The sequence below is a fragment of the Pinus tabuliformis genome, chromosome 6, assembly GCF_031772625.1.
Source record: "Pinus tabuliformis cultivar Carrire ecotype Pingquan chromosome 6, CPIR1, whole genome shotgun sequence".
In the NCBI taxonomy this organism is placed as follows: Eukaryota; Viridiplantae; Streptophyta; class Pinopsida; order Pinales; family Pinaceae; genus Pinus; species Pinus tabuliformis.
The window spans coordinates 1,243,377,424-1,243,403,853 of NC_142292.1; the positions used below are offsets into that span (position 1 = coordinate 1,243,377,424).

Consider the following 26,430-nt stretch of genomic DNA (forward strand, 5'->3'; position numbering starts at 1 on the left):
AGTGGCTTGAGGGATTAGGATAGGTTGGACGGAGCATCCAACTATGTCATTTGGAAGGCTAGAATGTCATTCCTTCTAGATGAGCATGCCCTCAAGTTATATGTCGACAACATGGTCGCTGTGCTTGCAGATGCAGATCCGTTGAAAAAGTATCGAGCTGAAATGGCAAAGGCAAAAAGAATGGTCCTCGACAGAGTGAAGGATCATGTTGTCTGTCACATTGCTAGCAGAGGGACTGCTAAGGAGATGTGGGATGCGTTGTCTACTATATCAGGGATCTTCCGAGCAACGAAAGATGTACTTGGAGCAAAAGCTGAGATCTGCTTAGATGCAGAAGGGGGAGCGTGTGGATCCATTCCTCACGAAGCTTCAAGAGACTTGTGATGAGTTATCTGCTGTGGGGTCTACACCTCAAGAGTCAAAGTTGGTTAGACTGGCTCTCAATTCTGTTTAGATGAGTGGCAAGTCTTTGTCCAGAGTATCCTGGGCAGGGCGAGTTTGCCGAATTGGGATGAGATGTGGGTAGCTCTCAAACAAGAGGAGCTGAGAAACTTGGTCAAGTGTAAGCTTGATAGAAGCAACAACAGTGGGTTGAAGCCCAAGGAGGAGGAGGATAATGCAGCCCTTGCATCTAAGGGGCAACAGGAGCAACGAAGACGTAAGAAGGACATCTTGAAGATAAAGTGCTTCAGGTGTGGTGAGATGGGTCACTATGCTACACAGTGTCCTCTCAGGGAGAAGGACAAAGATGAGAAGCACGATCTGAAGGCTGCGCCCGTGAAGATCAAAGAGGAGTTCGCCATGACATCCGAGATACCTCCAAGATGGAGGTGGGCTGATTTGGAGCTGTAGTTTGAAAGAGATACAGATGGGCAGGATCCTTGAGGAGCCCACCTCTTGGATCAATTCCTTGCTATGAGAGCCTAGATCAGAAGTAGCAGCATGGACTAGTGTCAGATGGTGCCGAGGAGTGTCAGAGAGATAATTGTAGTGGCTAGGAGCGCCAAAGACTAAACAACGCAGAGCAGAGTTGGCAACAGTGCAAATGGCACAAAGCAGAGGTCAGCACCAGCGCAAAAGATTCAGAGGGCCAACGCAGAGACTAGCAGTAGTCAGGCTCCAACATTCACATGGTATCATACCGAACATAGTTAGTTCAGTAAATTGGGATGTTTTTCCGTTGTTGATGTAGTAACAGTAACAATTTGCAGTGTAGGAGCAATTGGGAGTGGGAGTGCCAACAGCAACATGGATGTAGAAACTCAGAGGGAGTTGCAGTACGGATGCATTATTGACAGTGGTAGTGTTAGCAGCAGTACAAATGCAACATTTGCGTAGTGGTTGGTGGACAGCATGTCAGACATCAGCAGCGCAAAAGGAGATGTTACAGAACAGGGTGATGCTCTAGTAGGGTGCATTGTTAGAGTACATTCCTCGCCAAGAGGGGGTGTTGATTTCTGGTAGCATTGGATGTGTTCAAGTCTCAAATTTTGCAGGGAGGCTTGGGCACATGTATTTTGAAGAACCCAGAAAGCGTTTTTGGAAATTCCACCCTGAAACAGTTTTATTAAAATAATTAATTATTTTTAATGGGAACCTAAGTCTAAACTTAGACTGTGGGTGTAACTTCTAGAAGAAGACAAGGATCAAGCTGAAATGATCTTAGCCATTAATTAGCTTATAATCTGGGTCGTTGAATGTCAACGAGGAGATTGTTTAAGAAGGCTTGAGGGTCACTTGGAACGACACACACAGAGAGTTCAAAAGTTCGATTTTCTGAAGCGGCGCAGAGCAGTTGCCGGGAGAATTTCGATAGTGAGCTTTTGCAGTGAGGGGTAGGGATAGTTGGGTTGGAGTATCTTCTCTAGAGCCTAGGATACGCAGCAGAGAGGCAAAGAGACACTAGGAGGAGGCAGTGCAGACCCAGGAGGGGTTGACGCTGGGCTAGAAGGGCCCACGCAATGCTTGATTTAGAGCCAGAAGGGTCCACGCAGAAGCAACGCAATCTTCCAGCAGAAGTCTGAGATTTGCAGGGGAATTGATGTCTGAGTCGAGAGGGTTGACGTTAGAGCTCCATGAGGCAAGTAGACTTAGCGTAGAGCCTTCGAGGTTGACGCAGGGCCTACGCAGTGCCAACACAAAGATAGCTAGGGACAGTTGGTTCAGCTGCCGGGTCAGTCGGGACTTGCCGGGTAGAGTGAGGTAATCTCACTAAGCTTTTCTGCCAGTTTATTTCTCTGTAACTGGATTGCCAGAAGGGCATCCAAAGTTGTATTCAGAAAACTACTGCATAATAATAAAAACCCTCAGAGCTGCTGCACCGGTTTTCCTGCATTGGGTTTTTCTGGGGACATTTGTCCAAAAAATACTGTGTCACTTGTGTGTATTTTTCTTTATTGTTCTGTTCTTGTATTGGGTAAATTAATTAATTAAGTGAAGGCTGCAGTTGTATTAGTTTCGATATTTGCTGTAGGAAACAGTAAATAATTTGTTTCAGTTATTAACATATAGGAGAAGTTTAATCAGTTGCTGCAGTAGTAGATTCGGGTAGGATTCCCAAATTTTCACCCAAGAGAGCTGCTATCATATCACTGTCTCAAGTAACATCATCCATGTCACTGCAATAAGTGTCATCAATATCAAGAGTCTTCATTATCAAGGAAAATCATCAGTGTCAAGTGCTATCATTATTGTCATGTATCACTACAGCAAGGTCACTGTCATCATATATCATACTGTCATCATATATCTCACTGTCATCATATATCAAAGTCACTGTTACCATTACTGTCATGATGGCACTGTCACAATTATACATCAAAGTCACTGTTATGTAACCAATTCACGGTCATATACATTGAATTCACTGTCATATACATGTAGGTAATTGCCATATCAAACAAGTTCACTGCCATGCATATCACTGTTATTAACTTTAGGTGTCATTTCCATAAAAACTGCTTTGACTTACTGTCACAGGTATCACTGCTATGTATATCATTGTCATTGGTTATTGTCATCCATCACAAAAGTTACTACCATCCAATACACACATCACAGTCACAAGAACGCTGCCATTTATATTATAGATATAGAGACCTTCCATACATCACTGTTTGCCATACATCACAGATATAGATCACTACTGAATTAGGGCACATAGCATTGCCCACATTAGGCCACCCAAATTTCTTAGAGGACCTCTGTATAGGTCACATAAAATACCCCATCAAGATATGCCCTATAATCTTTACAACAAATCACATCTAATTTGGAATGATCACAAAGAGAAGACTGCTCGTACTTACAAAGATAGTGCACATGTATCTACAGAAGAACCACATTTAACTCACTGAGATAGGCTGCATTAGAACAATTATAAAACAGAGAGATCCTACTGCATATGAACAAATGCTAGTTGCATTAGGTCGCATAGATTTATTGCATTAGGCCGCAATGTTTCTTAGAAGTGAGCTGCAGAGATTAGGTTATATTAGGCCACATAACCTCAGCGAGGATAGGCCGCAGAACAACAGAGAATAGGCCACATAACCACAGAGAGGATAAGCCACAGAACCAATGTTACTTGGGAGCGGGAGCGGGAGCGAAAACGGGAGCGGGAGCGACCATTTTCAGAAGCTCCTGGTTTGGGAGCGAATTTTTAAAAATATATATATTTTTTATATTTTTTAATTTTTGATACATATATGTCAACAAAAACATGTAGAATGATGAATTAGACATAAAAAACATAAAAAAACATAGATTGATCATTGAACCATATCACATCAATCATCTAGAAATTATAATCGTCATCAACCATGTCCACAAGTTAGTAAAATACATATTACAACTGCAACATATTGAGTCTTATAAATCATGATTCATCAAATTCAATCTTAAAGTTTCAACTTCAAGCTTTCAGAATTGAAAATTCAATAACATTTATCATCATTGATCACCAAAGTTGTACTTGTAAGCTAAGTTTAACCATTACAAGAAGTAATATCGAAGATATTTCTAAGTCCTAACTTCTAACTGTTAACATGATATGAAATGTTAAAAATCTATAAAATGAAACATGAATAATGAGATGAAATGAAACAACTTTAGTCTTTCACAAAGCATCATATTCATAATTCACAATCATTACCAATGAGTTATAATTGCCAAGGCCCAACTTCAAACTTCAAATTTTCATTGTCACAGTGATATAATGTTTACAAAAATATCATTATGATATGAAAGAGTCAAGAGTCAAGAGTCAAGGACTCAAAACTCAACAATTATGAAAACTAAAGTCTAATAGAAACTAAAAAAGACAAGTAAATTGTAAATCTACATGTGGCCCTTGCCACGAGAGTCTCCAGGAGTATAAGTAGGTCGTGATGGTCTTCTAGGAGTCTCCCGCACAGACCGACAACCAGAACTAGAACCTCCATGCGAGGGTGTAGATGGAGGTGGCGACAGCAAAGGAGCAAGACTCGGACCTCGAGCACTGCTACTGGATGGTGGAGGTGGAGGTGGAGGTGGCATGGCTGCTGCAGCTGCTTCATTTTCATCCCTTACAAGTTCCTCTTCTAGTTCTTCAATATGTACAATGCCATCCTCCAAATTGTCATCCTCTGGGTGATTGTCCCAAATTTTATATATGGGATCCTCATTAGCCCGATCACAGTAATGACTCAACAACCTCAAGTTGTAGTGCACATAAACCAAGCTTTCTGCTCGGTTTTCATTGAGTCTGTTTCTTTTCACATTATGTATATAGCTGTAGGTGCTCCAACACCTCTTTGCTAAAGAAGAATTTACAACCTGTGAAAGAACTTTTTTTGCCAATTTTGGCAAAAGTCCGTGGCCGCCATATGTTTCCCACCATGTGAGAGATTCAAATTTATCTTTGTCGTCCATTGCATGGAAGTTACCATACAAACCAATGCCACTGAAGTATCTGCCTATTTCAAGGCGCACAGCTGCACATTCCTCCCTGTCAGGTACCAACTTTTCTAATGCTTCCAAATATCCTTTAGTTACCTTTGGATCTAAATGGGGTTTGGTCCTAACCCCAACCCTTGCTGCAGGTTGGCCCAACCAAGATGTAGAGTAGTATTTTGGCGTAAGGATATACGCCAAGCAATGTAGTGGAAGGTTAAGCCTATTCCACCGTTCACACACACAATCATGAATCAGTTTGTACAAGTTGGGATCTCTATTATGAACAATGTCTTTTATTTCCCCCAACATGGTATCCATTTGCTCATACACCTCGCCAATCACTGGTTTGTCTGTATCTGCAAACCAAATCATGTGATAAATTGGCTTGGTGAAATCCAATACCTGCCTCACACTTGTCCAAAACTGCCCATCAAGAGCGGCCTCCTCCACCATTTCAAAACCTGCCATGTCAGCTACATTTGTAGCCCTTTCCTTTAACACCTGCCAATGTGGACTTGATACCATGCTAGCTAATGCCTCTCTTACCTTCAAAAGGCGCTTGAAGGTGAGGTAATAGCTACCAAATCTAGTCTTCGCAATCTTCAGCAACTCCAATCTCGAGTGACTGTGGAAAAGGCCATGGGTATTGCTATGATTTGTAATAAATTTTATCATTTGTTTGCCTTTCTTGTACAAATTACCAATCCATTGGTATTGTTCATTTTTGTTTTTGACAATATCATGCAACAGAAGGTTCAATGTGTGAACCAAACATCCAGACCAAAATATGTTGGGGTATTTATCCTCAATAATTGCTCCCGCTGCCTTACAATTAGGAGCATTATCAGTGATGACTTGGATGACATTGTATGGGCCAATATGCTCAATTGTTTCAAGTAATGCTTCTGCAATGTTGATGGCGGTCTTGAACTTGTCTGAGTAATCATGTGCAGCTAGAAAGATGGGACCACTAACAGACACAGCAAGAACACTTATCAATGGCTTGCCTTTTACATTTGTCCATCCATCAGATACAATGGACACCCCATGGTCAGTCCAAGAACTTGTCATTTTATTCAAAGAATGTGATATTTTTGCTTTTTCATGATCAAGGCCAACGGTTCTTGCCTTGTCATACCCAGGGCTCTTGTATCCTTTAGGGGCATCATTTATGGCAGAAACCATTTCGTGCCAATAAGGTGAACGAAGAACATTGAATGGTATCCCACATGCATAGAGAAACCTGTAAACTTTTGAATCCACATCATTCCTACACCCCTCATCAAGGAAATCTGATATGGTTCTACGCCTTAAAGATGATGACCCTGTGCCTCCATGTCCATATCCACTGCCTTGGGAGGATGCTGAAGGAGTTCTTTGTGATTGTGAGCTTGGTTCAAAGAAACCCCTTGATTTTTTTGTTCTGTATTGGGCTTCATCCTCTTCCCTTGTGTATTTGGCTCTCTCCGCTGCTGACACCGCTGTACAAGTTTTGATTCCTATTTGTTTCTCTCCATCCCATGGCCTTTTCCCACAGAGGTGTCTTCTAGCACGGGTGTATGAACCTGTGTAATCAGTGTTGCAATGGGGGCAATGAAATTTAGTGGTTCCACCCCCTCTCCCTGTTTCAGCCTTGTTAACATATTTCTGCAATGGAGTTTGGTCTTGTTTAGTTTTTTGAGGGTCATGTTCACCCTCCTCCAGCTCCTCCTCACCGGGGTTTTCACCCATTTGACTTTCTTCGACTTCTTCATCCCCCTCTTCAGTTTGAGGCTGGCCCCTCTGTTTCCTACTCTCCAACACCATAATAACCATAAAAGGGACTAGGAAGAGGAAAATGCAAAGAAATATAGCCAGGCCCATGGTGTTTGATGTTTGTAGGGTTTTGATTCTTGAATCTGCAAATTAATTTAATTTATTGGGATTAATTAATTTAATTTATTAATTTAATTTAAATACATGATTTTTAAACTCAATAAGCTAAATTAAATTAACTAAATTACTACCTAACCAGCTAAACTAGCTAAATTACTAAGTTACTTACCTCTGCAGGCTTGCTCCTCGCTCCTTGGCACTTGCTCCTCGCTCCTCAGCACTTGCTCCTCGCTCCTTTGCTCTTGCTCCAGCTCCAAACTCAAGTTCAATGAAGTAACAATGAATATTTTTTTGGCCCATTGGCCTTTTAAAACCAATTTTTTTTTTTTTTAAATTTAATTTTTTTTGGGTCCGCGGAATTTTTTTCCGCCGACCCGCTCCCGGAGCGATTTTTAATGCCCGGGAGCGATCGGGGAGCGATCGCTCCCGGGCGTTAAAAATTGCTCCGGGAGCGCCGGAGCGGTCGCTCCCTAAATCGATTCCGAACAGATCAGGGAGCGCAAATTTTTTTTTGGGAGCGCGCTCCCGAGCCGCTCCTGCCCGGAGCGCGATTCGGGAGCGGGTTCGGGGGGGGGGCGCTCCCCCGCAACATAGCACATAACAATAGAGAAGATAGGCTGCAGAACAAAAGAGAATATGCCATAGAAGATCACCGAACTAGGTTGCAGGAGATGCTTCAGATGTGCTGCAGAGAGAAGCCACAAAGAAGTCCAAATTGTATGGCTAAGTGAGGAAGATTAGCAGGTATTTATAGTTGTTCCAATGTGCAAAAGGACACGTCTATTTGGGGGCAGGCCGACTTGATTTTGAGGCCAACTTATGGAGGGAAATCTTAAATTCAAATTCGCCCAATTTTAATAACTAAATATATTTTTCCATGTGCCTTAATGAGTGCTTGCCCCAAATTGATTTGCCACATTAATTAATAACAATAATATTTTCCTTTGTCCAATTCAAATTCTTCTTTAGTGCAAGATGGGTTTTCCTTGGGGTAGCTGGGATTTCCTTTGGGGAAATTCATCCAGAAGCTGCCCAATTTTGAGCACTCCCCCACGTAGGTTTCTTTGATGTTGATGGGAATATTTGAGAAAACTTTGTTGATTATCCGTTGATGCAAAATGTTGTTATTTTGAGGTCTTCTCCCTTGGCTCTTGTTTTGTGCTTTCAAGATTGGATGTGGATGTCAAGTCACCTACATAGGCCAAATTAGCAAATCGATCCATTTGAAGGGTAGACTCTACTATTTGGAAGGAGAATTGCATGTGAGTTAACTCCTGTTTTCTCCTTTGTAAATTTAGTAGTTAGTTATTAGTTCCTTTCTTTATATATCCTCTAAGAATTCTAGCAAGGTAATTAGTTTCAATTAAATGGTTAAGGATGATTTTACTAATTGAAAGTTGATCCATTTTGGGCCCCTTCCTTGTAGGGTTCTGGTCTCTATTTTCATTTGTATTAGAGAGGAGGCTATTGAGTCTTTGATAGCCTTGCCTCCTCTAATCCATTAAGAAAATAGGTGATTTAGACGAGGTCTTCTTATTGACCTGGTTAGCGCTAAGATTAAGCACTAGTCTTCTCCCATCAACTACCAAATATTTAAAATTTCCGAAACTAATTATTTTATTTTTATTTATATGAAATCTAAAGAAAGTTCATTGAATATCATTAGATTAGATTTCACTTCAAGTCTAGTTGCTTTTAATTCAAGAATATTTACATGCTAGACAGGCTTGTTTATTTCAATTAGGGTTTGTTTTAAGTACTTATTATTGAAAACGTAATTGAAGTAGCCCTTATTTTGCTCTTAAACCTTATCTTTCTATATTTGGGCAATTTTATTTACTTTTGTGAATATGGAATTTATCTTAGAATACTGGAAATCAGATTTACATTATAATATCATGTCTAGTTTCATTTCATCATATAAGATCTTAGTGCAGACTTGATCAATTATTACAAGTTAGAATTGGTTCTTTAAAATTTATTGAAAGTCTAATTGTGATTTCACCTCAAGTTGTCATTTTAGTTCCTTAATATTTCACTTAAGGAATAATCTTATTAATTCAAGTAAATCCAAAATAACATCTCAAGCAATGTTACCAGAACTGGACTGAACATTGAATTGGACTGGAATCGAACAAAAACCGGAAACAAAACTAGACCACAAAACCGGTCTACCAGAAAATGCAAAATATGCGAATTTGAACATAATTACATATTCACGTGCATCCTTGTGAATCCAAACCATTATTCTCAATTATGCAAAGTTTCTTGTGTATATAGCAAGGGTGCATATAACCAAAATATCACCAAATGCAATCTATATCTGAACCAAAATACAGCAATAGAGAGGCTCTAAATGGCCTGTAGAGTCCACAATTGCATTAGTAGGGGCCTTGGGTTAAGTTTAGTGTTTTAACCTTTTTTATTTTATTGATTTTTATTAAAAAATTGAAGTTACACAATCCCAATTACAGCTGTACAGTTCTGTACAGAACCAGCTGGTGTGGGCATTTATGGCTAGTTCGGTACAGAACCAATCATTTTTGGTTTCCTTCCTTCAACCAAACTGGTATGACCTCGGAACTGGTCAGAGCAACCTGTTTTGCTGGATTTGGTCTAATTCTGATAAAATTGATCTGAAGACCATAAGTTGGATTCACCATTGATTCAAGTCTAATTTCATTACATAGATAATATCACTCTTTAGTCTTGCGTTAACAATATTGGGGAGTATTTCATTGAATATATTGTAAATTCTTAATTGTGATCTAACCTTAAGTGTTCATTTCAAGTGCATAACTTATGTTTGGGTTGATTTCATTTTTATTGCAAGTCTGGAAGTCACATCTTGATTCAATAAATCAGATTTGGCAATTGGATAAAGCAAGTCACACATTGGACTGGTCTTTATTTAAGCACCAATTGGAATTCATGTCAAATTTTTACAAATTAAGATCAATTTGTGCTTTAATTCAAGCCTGCACCTCTCATAGTTTATCATTCACTTGAAGTCATTTTTAAAGCATAATTTGGGAGCAGTTCAAATGTCTTATTTCTTTACCAAATTCAAGCTTAACCTAAGTTGATTGCTTCAAGGATTTCTTATTTACGTGAGTTATTAATTAGTCTCTTACAAATCTGGAAGTTTCTCCTGCATACTATCAAGTAGATTTGTGATTCCTCTCTTAATGTTTAATATTACATTGTTAAGAAGATTGAGTGTGTGGTTTATTCTAATAAGGCTCAAATGTGGAAATTTGCCTTTATTGCACATAATAAACCAAATTCAGAACTTAAACTATACCAGTAAGTGTTAGATACTCTATATGTTACATGCAACATCTTTTGTTGGATTTAATTGTTCATCCTTAAAAATGAATCTTTTGTATCTCTTAGTTAACCATATTAAAGATTTGCTTGAGCTCTCATAAGAATCATTTTATAATTGAGGGCTACCCTCCTTGGCCTCATTCGAGCCGGCCAAAAGTGAATAGGAGTTTGTATTGAGGTTACAGTGATAGAACTCCTATCTGCTATCCTAAGATTGCATGCGTGGATTGGGATTTTCCACTTAGATGCTAGTTTAGGTGGTAACAACATGAAAAGTATTTTCTAGAATTACTTATGCAGCTTAATAAGATGTCCATTGTTTTTTCTTTTGCTAAGATGATCATAATCAGCCAGTCAGTATATAGACAACATATGGATGAACTGTCCTTTGGATTTGAACTTGGGCATCAAGAAAGATAAAAGACCTCTCTTAATTTATTGGTCCACTTAAGGGCTAGTATCTTCTTGCTGGAGCTATAATATCATGCGATTTTAGGGGCTGTATGATGCAATTTAATGTTTTGTGTTGATAGTATATACAGTGGCCAGCCAGTTCCATTCTTGTTTTCTGTTATTTGGGTCAATCGATATGGTTTAAAGTTTAAACTTCATAATTGATGCATGTCTCGTCCCAGTTATTTGGATTGATTTCCTACATACATTTTGTGGCTCAATCCCTGTCACAATCTTATGACATTATCAGTACAGCTGTTATTGTCTATTGAAATTTCACTGTTGGTACAACTTTTATCTGTATATTGTAATTTCACACCATCCTATAATCTTCAACTGCTTAAATGTGGTGCCAAATATTTTCTACAGGCAAAAAAGATAAAATATGAAATGCTATCCTTAAATAAGCTTCTTCATCTTGTTCTGTCATAGCTATTTATTTAATTTTTGAACTAGCAGTGCAATACAAAATTTAAAACACTTACCTTTGAATGCTTGCTTCAATTTTTAAAGTTTATTTGATTGTAGTAATTATAAGCAAAAGGGTCTCAATGGTGACATTATCTGTTTGATTCTGGGTGTCTATCTTTGTTGGAGATGGGACAAAGAAAACTGCCAATTATTTACAAGCGCTTTGTTCCATCCATAAAGGGATTCTCATTCTACTTGTATTGATGATGATAACAGGTGCTCTTGGAGGAGGAGCGGGACTTTTAGGTGGATATTTTAGAGGCCATGGCATGGCTAAACTGTCAAGTGCATATGCTATTAATTTAGCTATTGTTACGTCATGTTTCTGTGGTAGGTTATTTCTGGTTGGAGCTATTTCTTTTGCATTCATCTCTTAATAGGTTCTTCCTTTGTTCTTATTTTTTTGATGCGGTATAACTGTGACTCACATGTTGAATGAGGAAGAAAGATATTTGTTTCTCTTATGTTGTCTTGATATGTTATGCACTCTGCTTACAGATGCTTTGTTGAGATGTTAATGCTCTTTGGCTATTGCCAATAAATGTTGCTATATCACTACAGTAACTAAATAAATAAGATAATCTCTGAAGTACCTGACAGATCAAAGTGTTTTGAGTTCTTATTCACTTGAATTTTGATTCCTTTCTTGATATAAAAAGGAAGGAGCTTTATTAGTTTGCATAGAGTACCACTGGTGTTAAGAATTGACAAGAGCGTGACGAGACAAACAAAGTGGCTGAAAAGGCGTATTCCATTGTATCGTATTATATTGATCCTACGATAGGAATTTATAATACATCAATTGACCTTCTAGATCTTCTAGATCTCACTTACAATTCATTAGTGGATCATGATAACACCTCATCAAGATAAGGATTACAACTCATGGTCTAGGACTTTGAGATTGTCTAGGGAATCACAGTCTAACATTCCCCCTCAATCACAGTCTAACATTCCCACTCAATCACAAGTCTAAATAATTGTACAACACCTGTACCAATAACTTTTGTCATCTTTAATATGAAACTGCTGAACTGAGCTTCAAATTTGCCTGAAAAACTGCATATATATATATATATATGGAAGTGAACAGCTGTTATGTCTGAACATTTCTGTTGAATGATTGCAGATTTTCTGTTGACTTTCTAAGGCTCTCTAAGATGACTTTCAGCCTCCCCAGAAACAGATTCTGGAGTATTTTCTGAAGTACTGTGGTAGGGCAATCTGATTTACCTCTCCACATGTCTACCTTGACCCACTACGCAGGCAGTCCTGACTTGAAGCTACAATCTAAGCTCTGTTGCGATGCAAGCAGAATAAGGAATCTTGGCCTTGTCATGGTGTGATCTGAATTAACTCACACACATATATATGTCTTGTGCGATAAGGTAAGCAATGGCATTGTTTCATAAGTTGCCTGGCATCAGTGAGAAAAGTACAGTAATGAAGAGCTCGAGAGTGTTTCACGACAACAAAACACTCACTGCTTAAGTCTTGTATTGCTGGGAGTCATGGAATAATATTGTGTGCGATGAAGGGAGAGCTAGTATGATTGGGGAGGCCTAACGCATCTCCTGTAATCTGGTCTTTGCATTTTGCTTTTGGAGATCATTGATAATCTGTTTATAGCGGAGCAGGAACATCTCTGTGGTGAGAACAATTTGATTGTGTATCGGATTGCGCAGAAGAGCTGATCCCCTTGTCGTCCCTGGCACATTTGAACTATTGACGGCCTATCAATTTTTTTTTTTTTTCAACAAGGAAAAAACGAACTTCCTTCATTAAGGCCTGTCGAAAAGTTTGTAAAATGACTATTGAATATAAAGAAACCAGTGACGTATTATTATTACATTTCAAAGTCTGACATGATCTCTAATTTGGTGGAAGTCAGATTCGATGGTATATCACAAACACGCAAGCTAAGTAGTGTCCTTTTATTTTTATTTTTGTTGTGTGATCACATGCATGGCAATTGTGCCACGGAGAGATTGCGAAGTGTAAGCAGCATATGGACAGAATAAAGATCCATGTCAAGTCTCACAAAATAGTGTGTTGGTAGGAGTGGTGTAATGAGCATTTCAAGTCATAAGTTCGATCAGATATGTCTATCGTATTAATTGTTTTTATTATTGTTAAATTTGTCGAATGGTTAATAGTTCCCAGCAACCGGTGCCGGAATCTGGTGATCTTTTGTAGAACCAGTGCCAATTTTCTAAATTGTAGACTGTGCCCAGAAACTGTGAGTTTGTCGAACATTTAATTTTATATATAGTTTATTAAAGTTTTGTGGGTTATTGGAACTCATATTGATCCAAATTAAATTATGGAAGAAGCATCACAATCAGGGTTCTGTAGCAAACAAATGCAGAGAGTTGAAACATGAAAAATCCTAATGTTGTGCTTCGATCAGATTCTTATTATAAGGTTTGTGGGTAGAGTTTGACATTGCTAGGGCTTGTCATATTGATGAGCAGAAAGATTATGATGCAACTGTTAAGGGTTTATCATTACAGTGGACTTGATAGGGTTTGATGCACATAATAAACAGAGCAGAGGCTTATGAAGCTGGGTTGACATCTTGAGCAGAAGCAGATCTAATTAATGTATTACAGTTTGTTTTATGAAGCAGAGGCAGTGAGGTGGTACATTGGCAGCAGTGAAAGTACAAAGGCGGTATAGCTGTATTATGGGATTGTACAATGTATACCAAGCAAGAACATATTTGATTATGGACTGACAATACATCATTGCAGAGATGTTGAGCAGTGAATTGCTTGAGTTTGATGTTTGAAGCAAACTTGACTGATGCTAGTGTTGGATATGCAGATTCATCTGAGGCAAACTGATTGACAATGATTGTATAGCAGTTCTTGTATTGCAGTTTCTTTGTATTGAGCACAGGTTGATCCAGTCTGAAAGATTGTGAAACGTGGTCCGTCAGCTAATCAGGGTGGCAGGGTGGTGCAAGGTAGGAGAGTGGAGTCTCCTTCAGGTTGGAGCTTGAGAACACTTCAGGGCAGTAGGGTGGTGCTAGGGTAGGTTGGAGCCAGCATAGGGCGTTGGAACATCCTTCCGGTTGTAGCTGGTAAACAGGGTGTTGAAGCATCCTTCAGGTTGGAGCCTGTAAACTAGGGGGTTGGAGTGTCCTTCTGGTTGCAGCTGGTAAACAGGGCATTGGAGCCTCCCTCAGTTGGAGCTGAAAATATTGATGTACATTTTATTGAAGACATATTAAGAAGTGTTTGGTGGTTATTTTCCCGGAGGGGTTTCCACCTAAAAATCTGTTGTATAGTCTTGATGTTTGTGCATTGTTGAATGGTGTTGTTTACTGTTCATGTGATGCTGAATTATGTTGATCTAATGTTAATGATAATTAATGCTCTGTGAAGTTAAGAATACTAATTGAAGAGAAATAGTAAATACTAATTCACCCCTCTCTAAGTATTTCCAACATTTTGGCCAATGAATTCGCCATTTTATTCAATTGTCTATACACATGAAAGAATTCAATTTGCTCAAATTGCATTATTTGCAAAATGATCCTTTACAGGATGGGAGGAGAAGCTATTCTTTGCCAATCCTTTGGCTTTAACATCTGGCATATTACAATCATTGAATCTCCAAATAGTGTTATTTTGGTGATTTTCTTTGCCATTGCAATTTCCAATCCCTGCCAAAGCGCAAGGTATTTAGCTTGGTTATTGGATGCCATTCCCAACCCCCAAGCGTGTTGAGTCTCTATTTGTTTGTTGGGGCATAGGATGACCCCTCCCTCTCTTGCCATCCCTCACACTCTTTTCTTTTTAAAAGGTGATAAATTTATTTATTGAAAATAATTACCACTTTCTTTTTAAAGCTGAGATGGCATGGATGTTGCGTATCTAATATTGGGTCACTTCCTTCAAACCAATTCTCGTCTGTCGATTTGTTTAGAATTCTATGGACTTTTATGAAAGCATTCTCCACCGGCATGTGCATATCCTCCAAAGCTTCCAGGAATTTGTTATAGTTCTCATCGGATGCCAATCCTTTCCATTGCTTCATGATAAACTTTTGCATAAAGTACTTTTCCCTATGAAGAGAGCTTTAATTTCCCTCCAAGAAAAGCTCGCAAAAGCCATCTATGGCAGGAACTCCACAAATGAAGCGAGCCTGATATAGTACAACACCATCTTTGAGATAAACTAGCAGCCTTTACTGAATAAAACCATGGTTAATTGCAACAGAATTAGCACAGTCTGCAGCTCATGAGGCAACCAGATTCCCCATTCTCACATGACCCGCAACCGAAAAATCTGCTCTGATACCATGTTAACAATTGACAAGAGTGAGACAAGACAAGCAAATTGGTGGGAAAGGTTTAAGCCATTATAGTGTACTATATTGATCCTAGGATGTGAATTTATAATATATCAATTGACCTTCTAAATCTTCTAGATCTCACTGACAACTCATCAGTGGATCATGATAATGCCTCATCAAGATAAGGATTACAACTCATGGTCTCGGACTTTGTGATTGTCTAGGGACTTAGTTTGACAACTAGATGTCAATGGGACTTGTAAGCATGAACATATGACAGTGCATCGTGGCAGAGAGCCTAGAGCTTCCTTGAGCTAAATACTACATCTATAGCATCTCGGAAAGACAGATGCATCCGGATTAAACAAATCGAACTGGAGTAAGTGAAGAAAGAAATAAAACTGTCTAGGTTGTAGGTTGCATGTGGGACATGGATACACATTCATAAATATGCAGGATATACAGAATTAGTTTTTCCATATTATTTCTTTCAAACTCTGCTGGTCCTTGATATGAATCCTTAAATTTTGGTCTCTACAAGTTTGACTTGTGGACTGCAAGCCCTGTTATATTGTCCATAGTTTTTTATGCAAAAAAAGATATGCACACTGCTAGCCCTGGTGTACTCTCCATGGTCGTTTATGCGAAACTAATAGAAACACACCATGTAAAATCGCAAGTTATAGGGCTGTGTAAGTCTTAAATACCGTGGTTGATAATGCTATGGGAATTAGGGAGAGTTCATAATGTAGCATGACAACTGAGTTAGGGAGGGTTCATAATGTGGCATGACAACTTTGCGTAAAAATCTCTTCATACAAAGATTCGTGCTTTACTAAGGCGGATTTGATAAAAACTTTCCATGCTATGCTTATTAATCCCATGTTGATGATAGAGCGTCACCATTGGACCTGAATTCCATTGGATGATGCAAAAATAAAATCCAATTTTACCAACAATATGCGTTGGGTGGAGCCCTGATTTAGGTAGGCTAGATTCGCTAGAAGAACACGAAACCAAGTATGAAGTGTTTGACACACTTTCTTTGAGTGAGATGATGCTAACAATGGGTTTAAGAATCAAAACAAGTGGATCTTCACCGAACATAGTCTTTAGTCATTTAGTATCAGTTGAAAATTGTTTGCTTACAACTTTTGATATTAGAGTGAGACTGAATTCTTTTTTCGATGGTTAAAGAATAGTAGAAATGCTTCTCTTTGAGATCTTTGATCCACAAACAATTTTTGCTGTAGGACCTAATTGAATGTCAAAACTGTTCTTGGTGGAAATATCCTACAAGTCCAGTGACAGACTAATTACCAACGTTAACTTAGGCATGTATATAGATTTAGTGTTTAGACTAGCTATAAAATTAATGTGGACATTACACTAGTAAATTTAGTAAAGCACGTGTGAGTAAATTACTGGTTAAGACTAGTGTTGTAGGAATCGTACCCTCCGGATCAGAAGTCAGAACTGCCAACCATGTGGATCTGTGAGAAAACTACAGATGAAACCACACACCCAAATTCCAGGACCGTGCTTCTCTTGGAAAATTGTGGTTCTTGAACCTGTGGGAACCATGACGGTTCTGTAGGCCGAACTGCAGTTCTAGCACAGTTCCGCCACTCTTCTTGTGCGGTTCGAGAAAGCACTCGCATGGTTCCGCGGGGAACTTCCCTAGACGCTCCCTAATGGTACATCCTCCTTTATCTTTCATTTTCATCTTTTATTTAAATTTTTAACATTGCCATGAAATGAATTAGGATGTTTGAGAGTGGTTCCAATCTCATCAGAATTCATATGGAGAAAATAGAATTTCATATCCCATTCAAAGGATTTCATCTCAATGGGATTGTGGCATTTCATTAGATTATATCATGTATGAGGGTATGTGATCTGCATTTAATCAAGAGCACCAAGTCTTATATGTACAAATTTTAACTGCTGTAGCCCCATCCCAGTTTCACAGTTTTATATTTAATTTAATGCCCACAACCCACAAATACATATGGCTGATATTTAAATACATACATTGATCTTGAAACATTTAAGGCTACTCTACCAATTTTTTGACATTTTTAGGTGATACAAGAAAATAAGTCCAAGCATTCATCACACATGATACATTTATTTTTGGTCCAATGACCTTGGAAAAAAACCCACAAGGGGAAAACCAGTCTAAGGAGAATTTTATTAGCTAAATTTCAGAGAAATTTATTTACACACCATTTAAATAGTTCAAGTACTTATCACCCTTGAAGTATGTGCCAGACTCCTTAATGAAATTGAACAGCTGCTCAGAATGATGAGTGTCTGACAGACCTGTTTCCTCACTCAGAAATTAAACTTCTGCTCCAACAATCTCTGTCTGGAACACGTGTTACAAGTCTGCACATATTTCATGAATTTTAACCTCTGCTCAGCCTGTGTAACCCTTGATTTCTTGAGCTGGAACTCAACAACTTTACCACAAATTGCGTGTTCAGTCAGGCTGTTTACTCAGCCTTAAACTCGAGCCACAGACCCTTTTTTCTTTGCCACGGAATGAAGGCCTGTCTGGTGCATTTACGGCTGAATGAATCCCCTCAAAACTTGCCCCTGACCCTCTGCCCTCAGCCACCCAAAATTTACGTTGAAGAGTCTAAGTCTGCTTCAAGTTTTGAGCTGCCATCACTGCTTGGGATTCAATGAACTCTCCTTTGAGCTGTGCGTATTTCCCTCCTCTAGCTGCCTGTGCAATCTCAACATACTCCTCCTCTGCCTTAGCTTCTTCAAAATGCCAATTGAAGAATAATAATGTAGTCTTTTCCTTTTTCCCTTTTTGTCTCTCATTAGAGTAGGAAAACCTAACCCTTTTGATCAAGGGCTGAGATTAAATCTCAGCCCATGAGATCAATGGATGAGATCAAGTCCCTTACTTGACCGCCTCTCTCATGTGGTGCCCCTCAATTAACGAGTCTCTTAGTCACCTTTTAATGTTGTGTATCTGGTGCACTTTTTTCCACATAAAGTCAACATTAAATTATAAAAGTGACTTTAATAATAAAATACACTTTTTACTTTTTCTCCATAAAGTCACATTTAAAACATAAAATGACTTTATTAAAAGGTACCTAGTACATGTACCACCTCATAAAGTGACTTTACCCCATGACATTAATATAACTCATAATGTCACATGACAAAAATACATTAATGCGACTTCCTAGGTCAAAAGGATAAATGCACTAGGAAACACCTCTTTGGCACCCTTATCTTCAACACTATATGTATCCCAGTGTTGGTGGTGTTGATTGTTAAACTCCTTTGTCATGGCCTTAGCAAAAATGTACCCTTCACTCAAGTCAAAATCATTGATCAGGCATGTTAAGGATTAAATAGTTTGATCAAAAATGGTAAATGTTGATTAATATCCCTAGAGAATTGAGGTACAGGCAAAGGCTAGACAAGAGGAGAATAATTTAGATTCTAGATGGTTGATGATCGAATAATTAATCATTAATATGCTATGGATGCCATTTCTATCTTGATTTGTGTACAATATGTATGCTTTGATATATTCTGCAACTAATTTGGCATTTTGGATGTTTTTTTAAATATAAATGCAATGATATATATATATATATATATATATATATATATATATATATATATATATATATATATATATATAGACACTTTCGAGTTGTTTTGGAAAATCATGCTTCCGACCCTTTGCTTCCAAAAAATGCACACGCTTCGTGGAACATTGGTTAAGACATGTTCCCACATTTTAGGCAGTTATGCTGCTATGTCGAAAACTATGTACATAAAGTCATCTTCCTTAATAAAAATATTATCTTGCATCTTGCACAAGTTTTTTGTTTATTTTTAATCTCTTTGTTCAACGTGGTATCAGAGCATTAAGAGGTCTAGAGCTTGTGACATAGACCATGGTGGATCATAGTCAAAGACATGTTCCCACATTTTAGGCAGTTATGCTGCTATGTCGAAAACTATGTACATAAAGTCATCTTCCTTAATAAAAATATTATATTGCATCTTACACAAGTTTTTTGTTTATTTTATCTCTTTGTTCAACATGGTATTAGAGGATTATGAGGTCTAGAGCTTGTGACAGAGACCACGGTGGATCATAGTCAAATACATGTTCCCACATTTTAGGCAGTTATGCTGCTATGTCGGAAACTATATACATAAATTCATCTTCCTTAATAAAAATATTATCCTGTATCTTGCACAAGTTTTTTGTTTATTTTAATCTCTTTGTTCTACGTCGTATCAGAGCATTAAGAGGTCTAGAGCTTGTGAGTTGTGACAGAGACCATGGTGGATCATAGTCAAAGACTAGGGAAGAAACCAAGTTCCAAATCAGATGCCAAGGACTCTGGACAAGGATAAGAAATTTTGTAAGGCCATGAGAAGGAATTTGTCTTGGGACAGAGAAGATGGAGGCATGAGGAGATAATGAGGTAAATGAGATTTTTATTTTGAAAAAATAGGAACTTATAAGTTTTAAAATTTCCTTGGTGAGAACTTTAGAAAGTAGTAAAAAAAAAGCGCCCGAAGGGGAGAAAGGCTTTGTGGGCAAAAATTTGCATGGGTGAAAAATGCAAATTGCAGATTTGCAGGCATCAAGGCCAGCTGATCAGTGTATTTGTAGGAGAAGATGACACTGTTTACAGACCTTAGGGCACAACACAGAGTAGAAAGGATCCTGTTGGCACATCAAACAAACACCCATTAAGTAGACCTGGTCTTCCTGATCACCATAGAAAGCTGTCAAGAAGAGAATGGGTTACAACACAGCCGACACTGAACAACAATATTTTCAGGAAGACATCCTAAAGAAATGTTGATCTTGACATCGAGGAAGTGGAAATTTTTTGCAGGCAATACAAATTACGTTGCATGAAAGAGGAGAGCTAATGACAAAAAACCCCATGAATAGTTTTTGTAGCATGAAACCAGACCTGATATTGGGCAGTGCAGCTGTAGACTGTGTTTGCAGAGATGTGGGCAGAAAACTGAGAAAATGAACGTGTTGTAGGCAATAAAATGGACAGGTGGTTGCAGCAAATTAGGCAGATTGATTTGAAGAGGTGTAATTATGGACAGGAGAAGACAGATCTTGAAGCAAATTCAAGGAGGAAAAAGTTTTCCCTAGCAACAAATTTGAGGAGGAAAAAGTATGCCCTAGGCAGTGATGGAGAAAGCATTGTGCATATAATTGATCAATAGTATTGTGCAACAACTCGAGGTAATTCATGTACTTGTAGATGAATTTTTCTGAGTGTTGGGAATAGAGGTGTGATGTACATCATAGCCACTTCATAAAATTTTGTTTTCTAGTGAGATAGATTTACAAATAGTTTGGAAGAAGGTGTGTTATAATCAAAACCTTCTGGAGAAGATGTTGGGTTCCCAAAATTCATTTTGTCCAATTCACAAAATTAAGTGGAAAAATTGTGCTTCCTGGACAGTCCTCGTGGAGAAATTATTAACTTTTAAAATTATTTGGTGTTTGGTGAGTGGGACTTATTACCCTTTCCAACAGGGGTATCTCTAGCGATTGTAGCATCTCTTCTGATATGGGTTGTACCTGTATTCAGTCTGCTTTATGTGAAAACTTCTTATGGCAGTCACAAACACCAGTCTTGTCTTTTCAGCCTGTTATTGTTGTTGCTGGCATCCTTATCTCTTCAATATCCTTCATATTCTTAAGCCTGACAATACAGAATATGGAGTTCTAGGAGGTCTTTACCTTGATTTACCAGAAGAGAAAACACCAGAATTGCAACAAGAATATTATACAATCGTGAAGAGGCACAACCGACTGTTCATTCTGACATATCTAGCTGGCTGAATCCTGGTAGCTTGTCTGGAGAGCTCTGGACTGTGGAAGAGAACTTAGATGTCGACACTGGTTTTGACAGAGCATTTATCAAGAATATGCTGAAGGGAAGTTAAAGAGGAAACACCTCTGCAGTTTCAAGTTCTTAAGTAGGCAGCTGAGATTGAGAATTTAAGGCAGGACTAAATGGATCCGAAAACCTTCTCTCAAAGATGTATCACAGGCTTCCGTTCAGCAACAATAACTGTGAAGGCAAGCCTGTCTACATGAATAATATAGGAGGACTTGTAGAGTACTGTGTTGTTAGCTGTTCTCCCAGCATCATTGGCATATACAGAGTTTGCAATCTAGCTGAAGAATTGACGTCACAAAGTTCAGAGTCCACAGTTGAGAAGGAACATTCAACACGTGCATACACTTCATGGTTAGTTGAAGATCAGGATGCTCCATGATTTGGATTACCTGAAAAGTACAAGATGGTTGTTGAATCTAAATTTATGATTGCATTGATTAGATGTGACTTGTATTATGGCTCCAATGGGGGTTATATACGGGGTCACATTTATATGCAAAAGGTCAGCTTTGTGGTAGGCCTACATGAGCAATGAGTGACTAATAAGTATATATAGAGGTTAATAAGGCCGTTATTACACACATTAATTAGCTTATGATTATTGACCTTGGATGGATTTGGATTATTTGGGAGCTCTCCTAATTTTTGAAGAGTTATTGTGTAATGCATCATTAAATGATACTTTTGGGGGTTGTGCTCCATCTGCATATCTAGTGTACACTTTAGGCATGTAGGTTTATTATGCTTTATTGTGTATTGAGTTCCTAACATTTGGTATCAGAGTAGATGATTCTTGGTCGAGCACCTTTAAAAATTACATTTCATTGTTGGAGCCATAACTGTTTCTAGGTTCCTCAAAATTGAATGTAACTCCCAGTGTTACAAAAAAGACACTTTTCACTATCTTCAATCAAAATATCAGCGGCAAAGGTGTGAGAATCCAAGATGTAGAATGAGTACACATTAGAGTGTTGACCTAGTCCAAAAACCTTGCTAAAACTAGCAGGTTTCACTAAATTTCACATATTTGAAGATTTTGAGGTGAAATTTCAAATTGCAATGATATCAACAACATTGGAAAGAAGACATGTAAAAGTGTTACAGGGTATAAATTTAATACATGTTGGTGCAAAATTCGAGGAGATATAGTCTCTACAAGTCACTCTCTAGAGAAGCTAAAAAGATCATAGAGAAAAATGAATAAGAGAGTTGAAGAGGAAATTTGTAGGAAGATTGAAGAAGCCCTAAATACAAATGAAGGCAAATGGGAATGCAAACAAGAATTGAAGAAGGATGAAAGAAGTTGATGTTCGTGTTATTGCCTGAAAATGCCTTTGAAAAAAAGAACACAAAGGTGTTCAGAATCACTTAAGATAACTATTAAGAAGTATTAATGTGCCACTGATTTAACTCCCTTTTCCTTCAGATTTGGTCCATTCCAACTTGAGTGGGGTCACCCTAGATGATTTGATGCTTTGCCCTTGAGTTTCCTTAGGAAAGTAGCTCCTCAAATCTACATTATTGTTTGCAGATCTGCAATGAAATACTAGAAATATGCACTTTTAAAAAAAACAATGGTAATAAACTTCAGATTTATGATTAAATGTTAAAATAATGCAAAAAAATTAGAAATCTGTAATAATCTCCATCCTGTTTGTGCAATAAAAAGTGCAGAACAAGGAATAAAACTGGCCAAAAACACAGGAAACACCTCAAAGCAATGTTTTAATGCAGATATATGATATTCCCCTTGCAGATCTGCAACTAAGTACGAAAACCATCAATGATATTCTATGGATTTTTCCTTGGAACCACTTAAAAATTAATTGCTTTTGATGATTGGTGCCATGACCTTCGAATAATGGAGTGAAATGAAATGAAAGTTTGCAAGGTGAAAGATAATATTCAAATATCACAAGCTCAAGAACTTTAGAAATGAAACATGGCAGCAGCATAGTACGCATTTCAGATTAATTTCCAGGTTCTTTTCTAGAGAGGATTATATTTGGAGTTTCCTCCACTCCCCTCAGATGTTAGGGGGGTGAGTGCTAGTGGATCCCAACAAACATGCATTATTATTTGTATTCCAGTTGCTGGGATGATTTCTCCCAAATCTGTTTTCTGCCATCAGTGCTGTTTTTCCTAACATAGAGCCAGGGCTTGGATTTTATAATCTTAACCAAGAATAGTACTTCACTCTATTTTACTTTTGGGTATTTTGTTTCTGTTTGAGCTGTTTTTCATGCTTCCACCATGTATGACACTATTGTACTCTAAGTCACCACGTTCGTGTTCGTGTTCGTGTTCGAGTTCGGTGACCTTGAAATTCGAATAAAGTTTGGCACCTAGAATTTCGAAGATAAGTTCGGCATAAAATTCGACATATAGAAATTTGAAAAGATAATATATATATATTCAAATTTCTATATGTCGAATTTCTATATATTTTCAAATTTATATATATATATATATATATATTTATTTATTTATTTTTTTTTAATTTTTTTTTTTCAAATTTCTATGTTTCAAATTTCTATATATTTTCAAATTTCTGTATATATATATATATTTCAAATTTTCTTCATTGGTGCTCCTACACAATTGTGCTTCAGGATGCTGTTACAACACCTCTTTTTCTGCTTCTGTAGATAATCAAGACCTCTGGTTCTTTATTTGTTACAGTGCCCCAAAATGGTTCTGTAATGGTTTGTAGTGTCCCAAGAAAGATATTGAACTACTGCACCTGTAATGCATCTGAATTATAGCTACAGTTCTTCCTATTTCCATCAAAATTATTTTGTTTTCCTAATTTAAATACTTAAGAAGCTTGCAATTATTTAATTTTAAAATATGAGTTATCTTTTGCTTTTGGTTGGCTTGAAATTCCAGAACAGAATTAGCTGAGCAGGGAGGGACAGGGATCGAGTGTGCAGGATGCACTAGGAGGGTTGATTGGCACAATGCGGCGGGAGTCGAGAATTGATGGTGGAGTGATGGAGTGTGAAAGTGACATTTTCATGTGGGCCAAGCTTTAGCCTCGTTAGAACTTAGGGTTATGAATTTTTTTATTTTTATTTTTTAATTTTAATTTTTTAATTTTTAATTATAAACATTGAAAAAATGTTGAACCACAAAACCCTAACGCGAATTTAATTGATTTTTTTGACGATTTTTTTGATTTTGTTCGGGTTCGTGTACGAGTTTGGGTTCGTGTTCATCATAGGTTCGAGTTCGACTTGAAATTCGGCGAACAGAAACGAATTTGTTCGGATTGCGTTGGGGTTCGGCGAATTTTGAATTCAAAGGATTTTATTAGCCGAACCCAGTGACTTAGATTGTACTTAATAGTTCCACTCACCTACTTATGTGGTCATTTGTTACATATTAATAAAATTATCTAATCTTATGCTAACTAGATTTGTTACACATATGCTCTCATACTTGTGAAAAGATGTGGATTTGATTTTTGTTACAAGTTGTAAAAAGTACAATTTCTGAACAAATTGGATACAAGTCCACAGACACAAATCTTGGGGGATAATAAGAATCACACTAAGGCTTTTACAATTTCCTCACACCACTTGAAGTTCAACTATGGTAGCGAATGTGGGAACTCAACTAGTACAATAACATGAAGTGGTGCTAAAAAAATGTAAGTATGAAGTGAGAAAGATGTTGAGATTATGGTTAACGTTTACTTGAGGCCATGTGCTGACTCTTTATTTAATATATTGGTTGTTGATTTTTCAAGTGAAATAGATACTAGCACAATATTTCTAAAAACTGATAATTACTTCCAATGGTGTTGATCCTTTTTTAGTTTTTCCAATATATCATTAAGCAATTATACTTTAGAAATTCAACCATATAAAAGCAGTAGAACAATAGAGATCACAATGCGCAAAGAGAGTACATGATTTACCCTGAGAAAACCCACAAAGGGGGAAAACCCAACAAACTTTTCAATAGAGAAATTCTTTGGTTCAACAAGAGACACACCTAGACCTTATAGTCATTAACTAGGTCAAACTAAATTTCAACAATCTGATCCAACAACTTTGCCTTCTAATCTGCCCTAGGTTGAATTTCGGCCCTTGCAATTGCCCAAAAAGTTTTGGTCCCTACAACAGAAATTGCTAAGAAAATGTGCGAGCTAGAGAGAGAGAGAGTCCCTTTACACGTGCGAGCTAGAAAGAGAGAGAAGAGATGAATGCATCCTTCTTTTCATCCTCCTTTCCCTTCGCTTGCTTGCCCAAAAGGTTCTTGATGAGAGAGATGCAAAATTGCTGCCTTGAGGAGGTCGAGCTGCCTTTATATAGTGAACTCGCTGGGTCGAATGGGGGTGTCTCTGCCTGGGCCAAATTGACTTGGAGGAACGCCGACTTGACAAACCTGGAGCCAAAAATTTCAAATTCAAAAATTCAAATTTTCATCTTTTAAAATCGAAAGGACATGACTCAAAAATATACTTTTTTCATTTGACTCTAGCATGAAGAACATGCTTTATAATAATCAATATAAATACATGAAGGGCCAAAATATAAATTATGAAGACCGACCATAGTTACAAAATTCAACATTGGTGGCTTCATTTATCCCACATATGGGTCTATAACTCATTTTTTTGTATTTTTATATAATTAAATAGGTTGGCCTAGTCACCTTCTTGGGGCTAGTGCTCTAAACCCTAAAAGAGGTGTATAAATAAAGCACACTCCTCATTTGTAAATTATTCACTTAGGTTGTTATTGATAAAAGGGCTAACGACATTTTTTGTTTAGTGTGCCTCTCTCAAGTACTTGAGTTTGGGTTATGCAACAAATCTTTCGTGGTTATGATTGACTTCTCTCTCAGCACACTTATGACTTTTGAGCACAACATGTTATTGGTTCATCTCTCTTATGATCATCATTGGCTGTTGATAGAAATTTGCTAGGTTTTACTTGTATTGATTAGGATTTGCTCTATGTTCACTATCAATCTACTCTCTTTGTGAATTCCAGCATGATATTAGAGCTAGTGTGAACACTTCTCCATTCAACATTGTTTTAGGGACGTATTAGGTCTAAAACTAGGATGTTTGGGTGTTTTTTCGACAACAACAAATTTCTAGGGTTTTTAATTGGCTTTTTCA

General features: G+C 37.7%; 1 protein-coding gene across 3 annotated transcripts in view; it reads left to right on the forward strand.

Annotated features, from left to right (window-relative positions):
• Positions 1 to 26,430, forward strand: part of LOC149263187 (uncharacterized) — a 198,627-nt gene that overhangs the window by 123,756 nt on the left and 48,441 nt on the right. For all 3 annotated transcript variants that reach the window (XM_089425902.1, XM_089425903.1, XM_089425907.1), the window contains exon 2: positions 11,281 to 11,394. In XM_089425902.1, the coding sequence (XP_089282028.1) occupies positions 11,281 to 11,394 (114 nt within the window). The remainder of the gene's footprint in view (positions 1 to 11,280; positions 11,395 to 26,430) is intronic.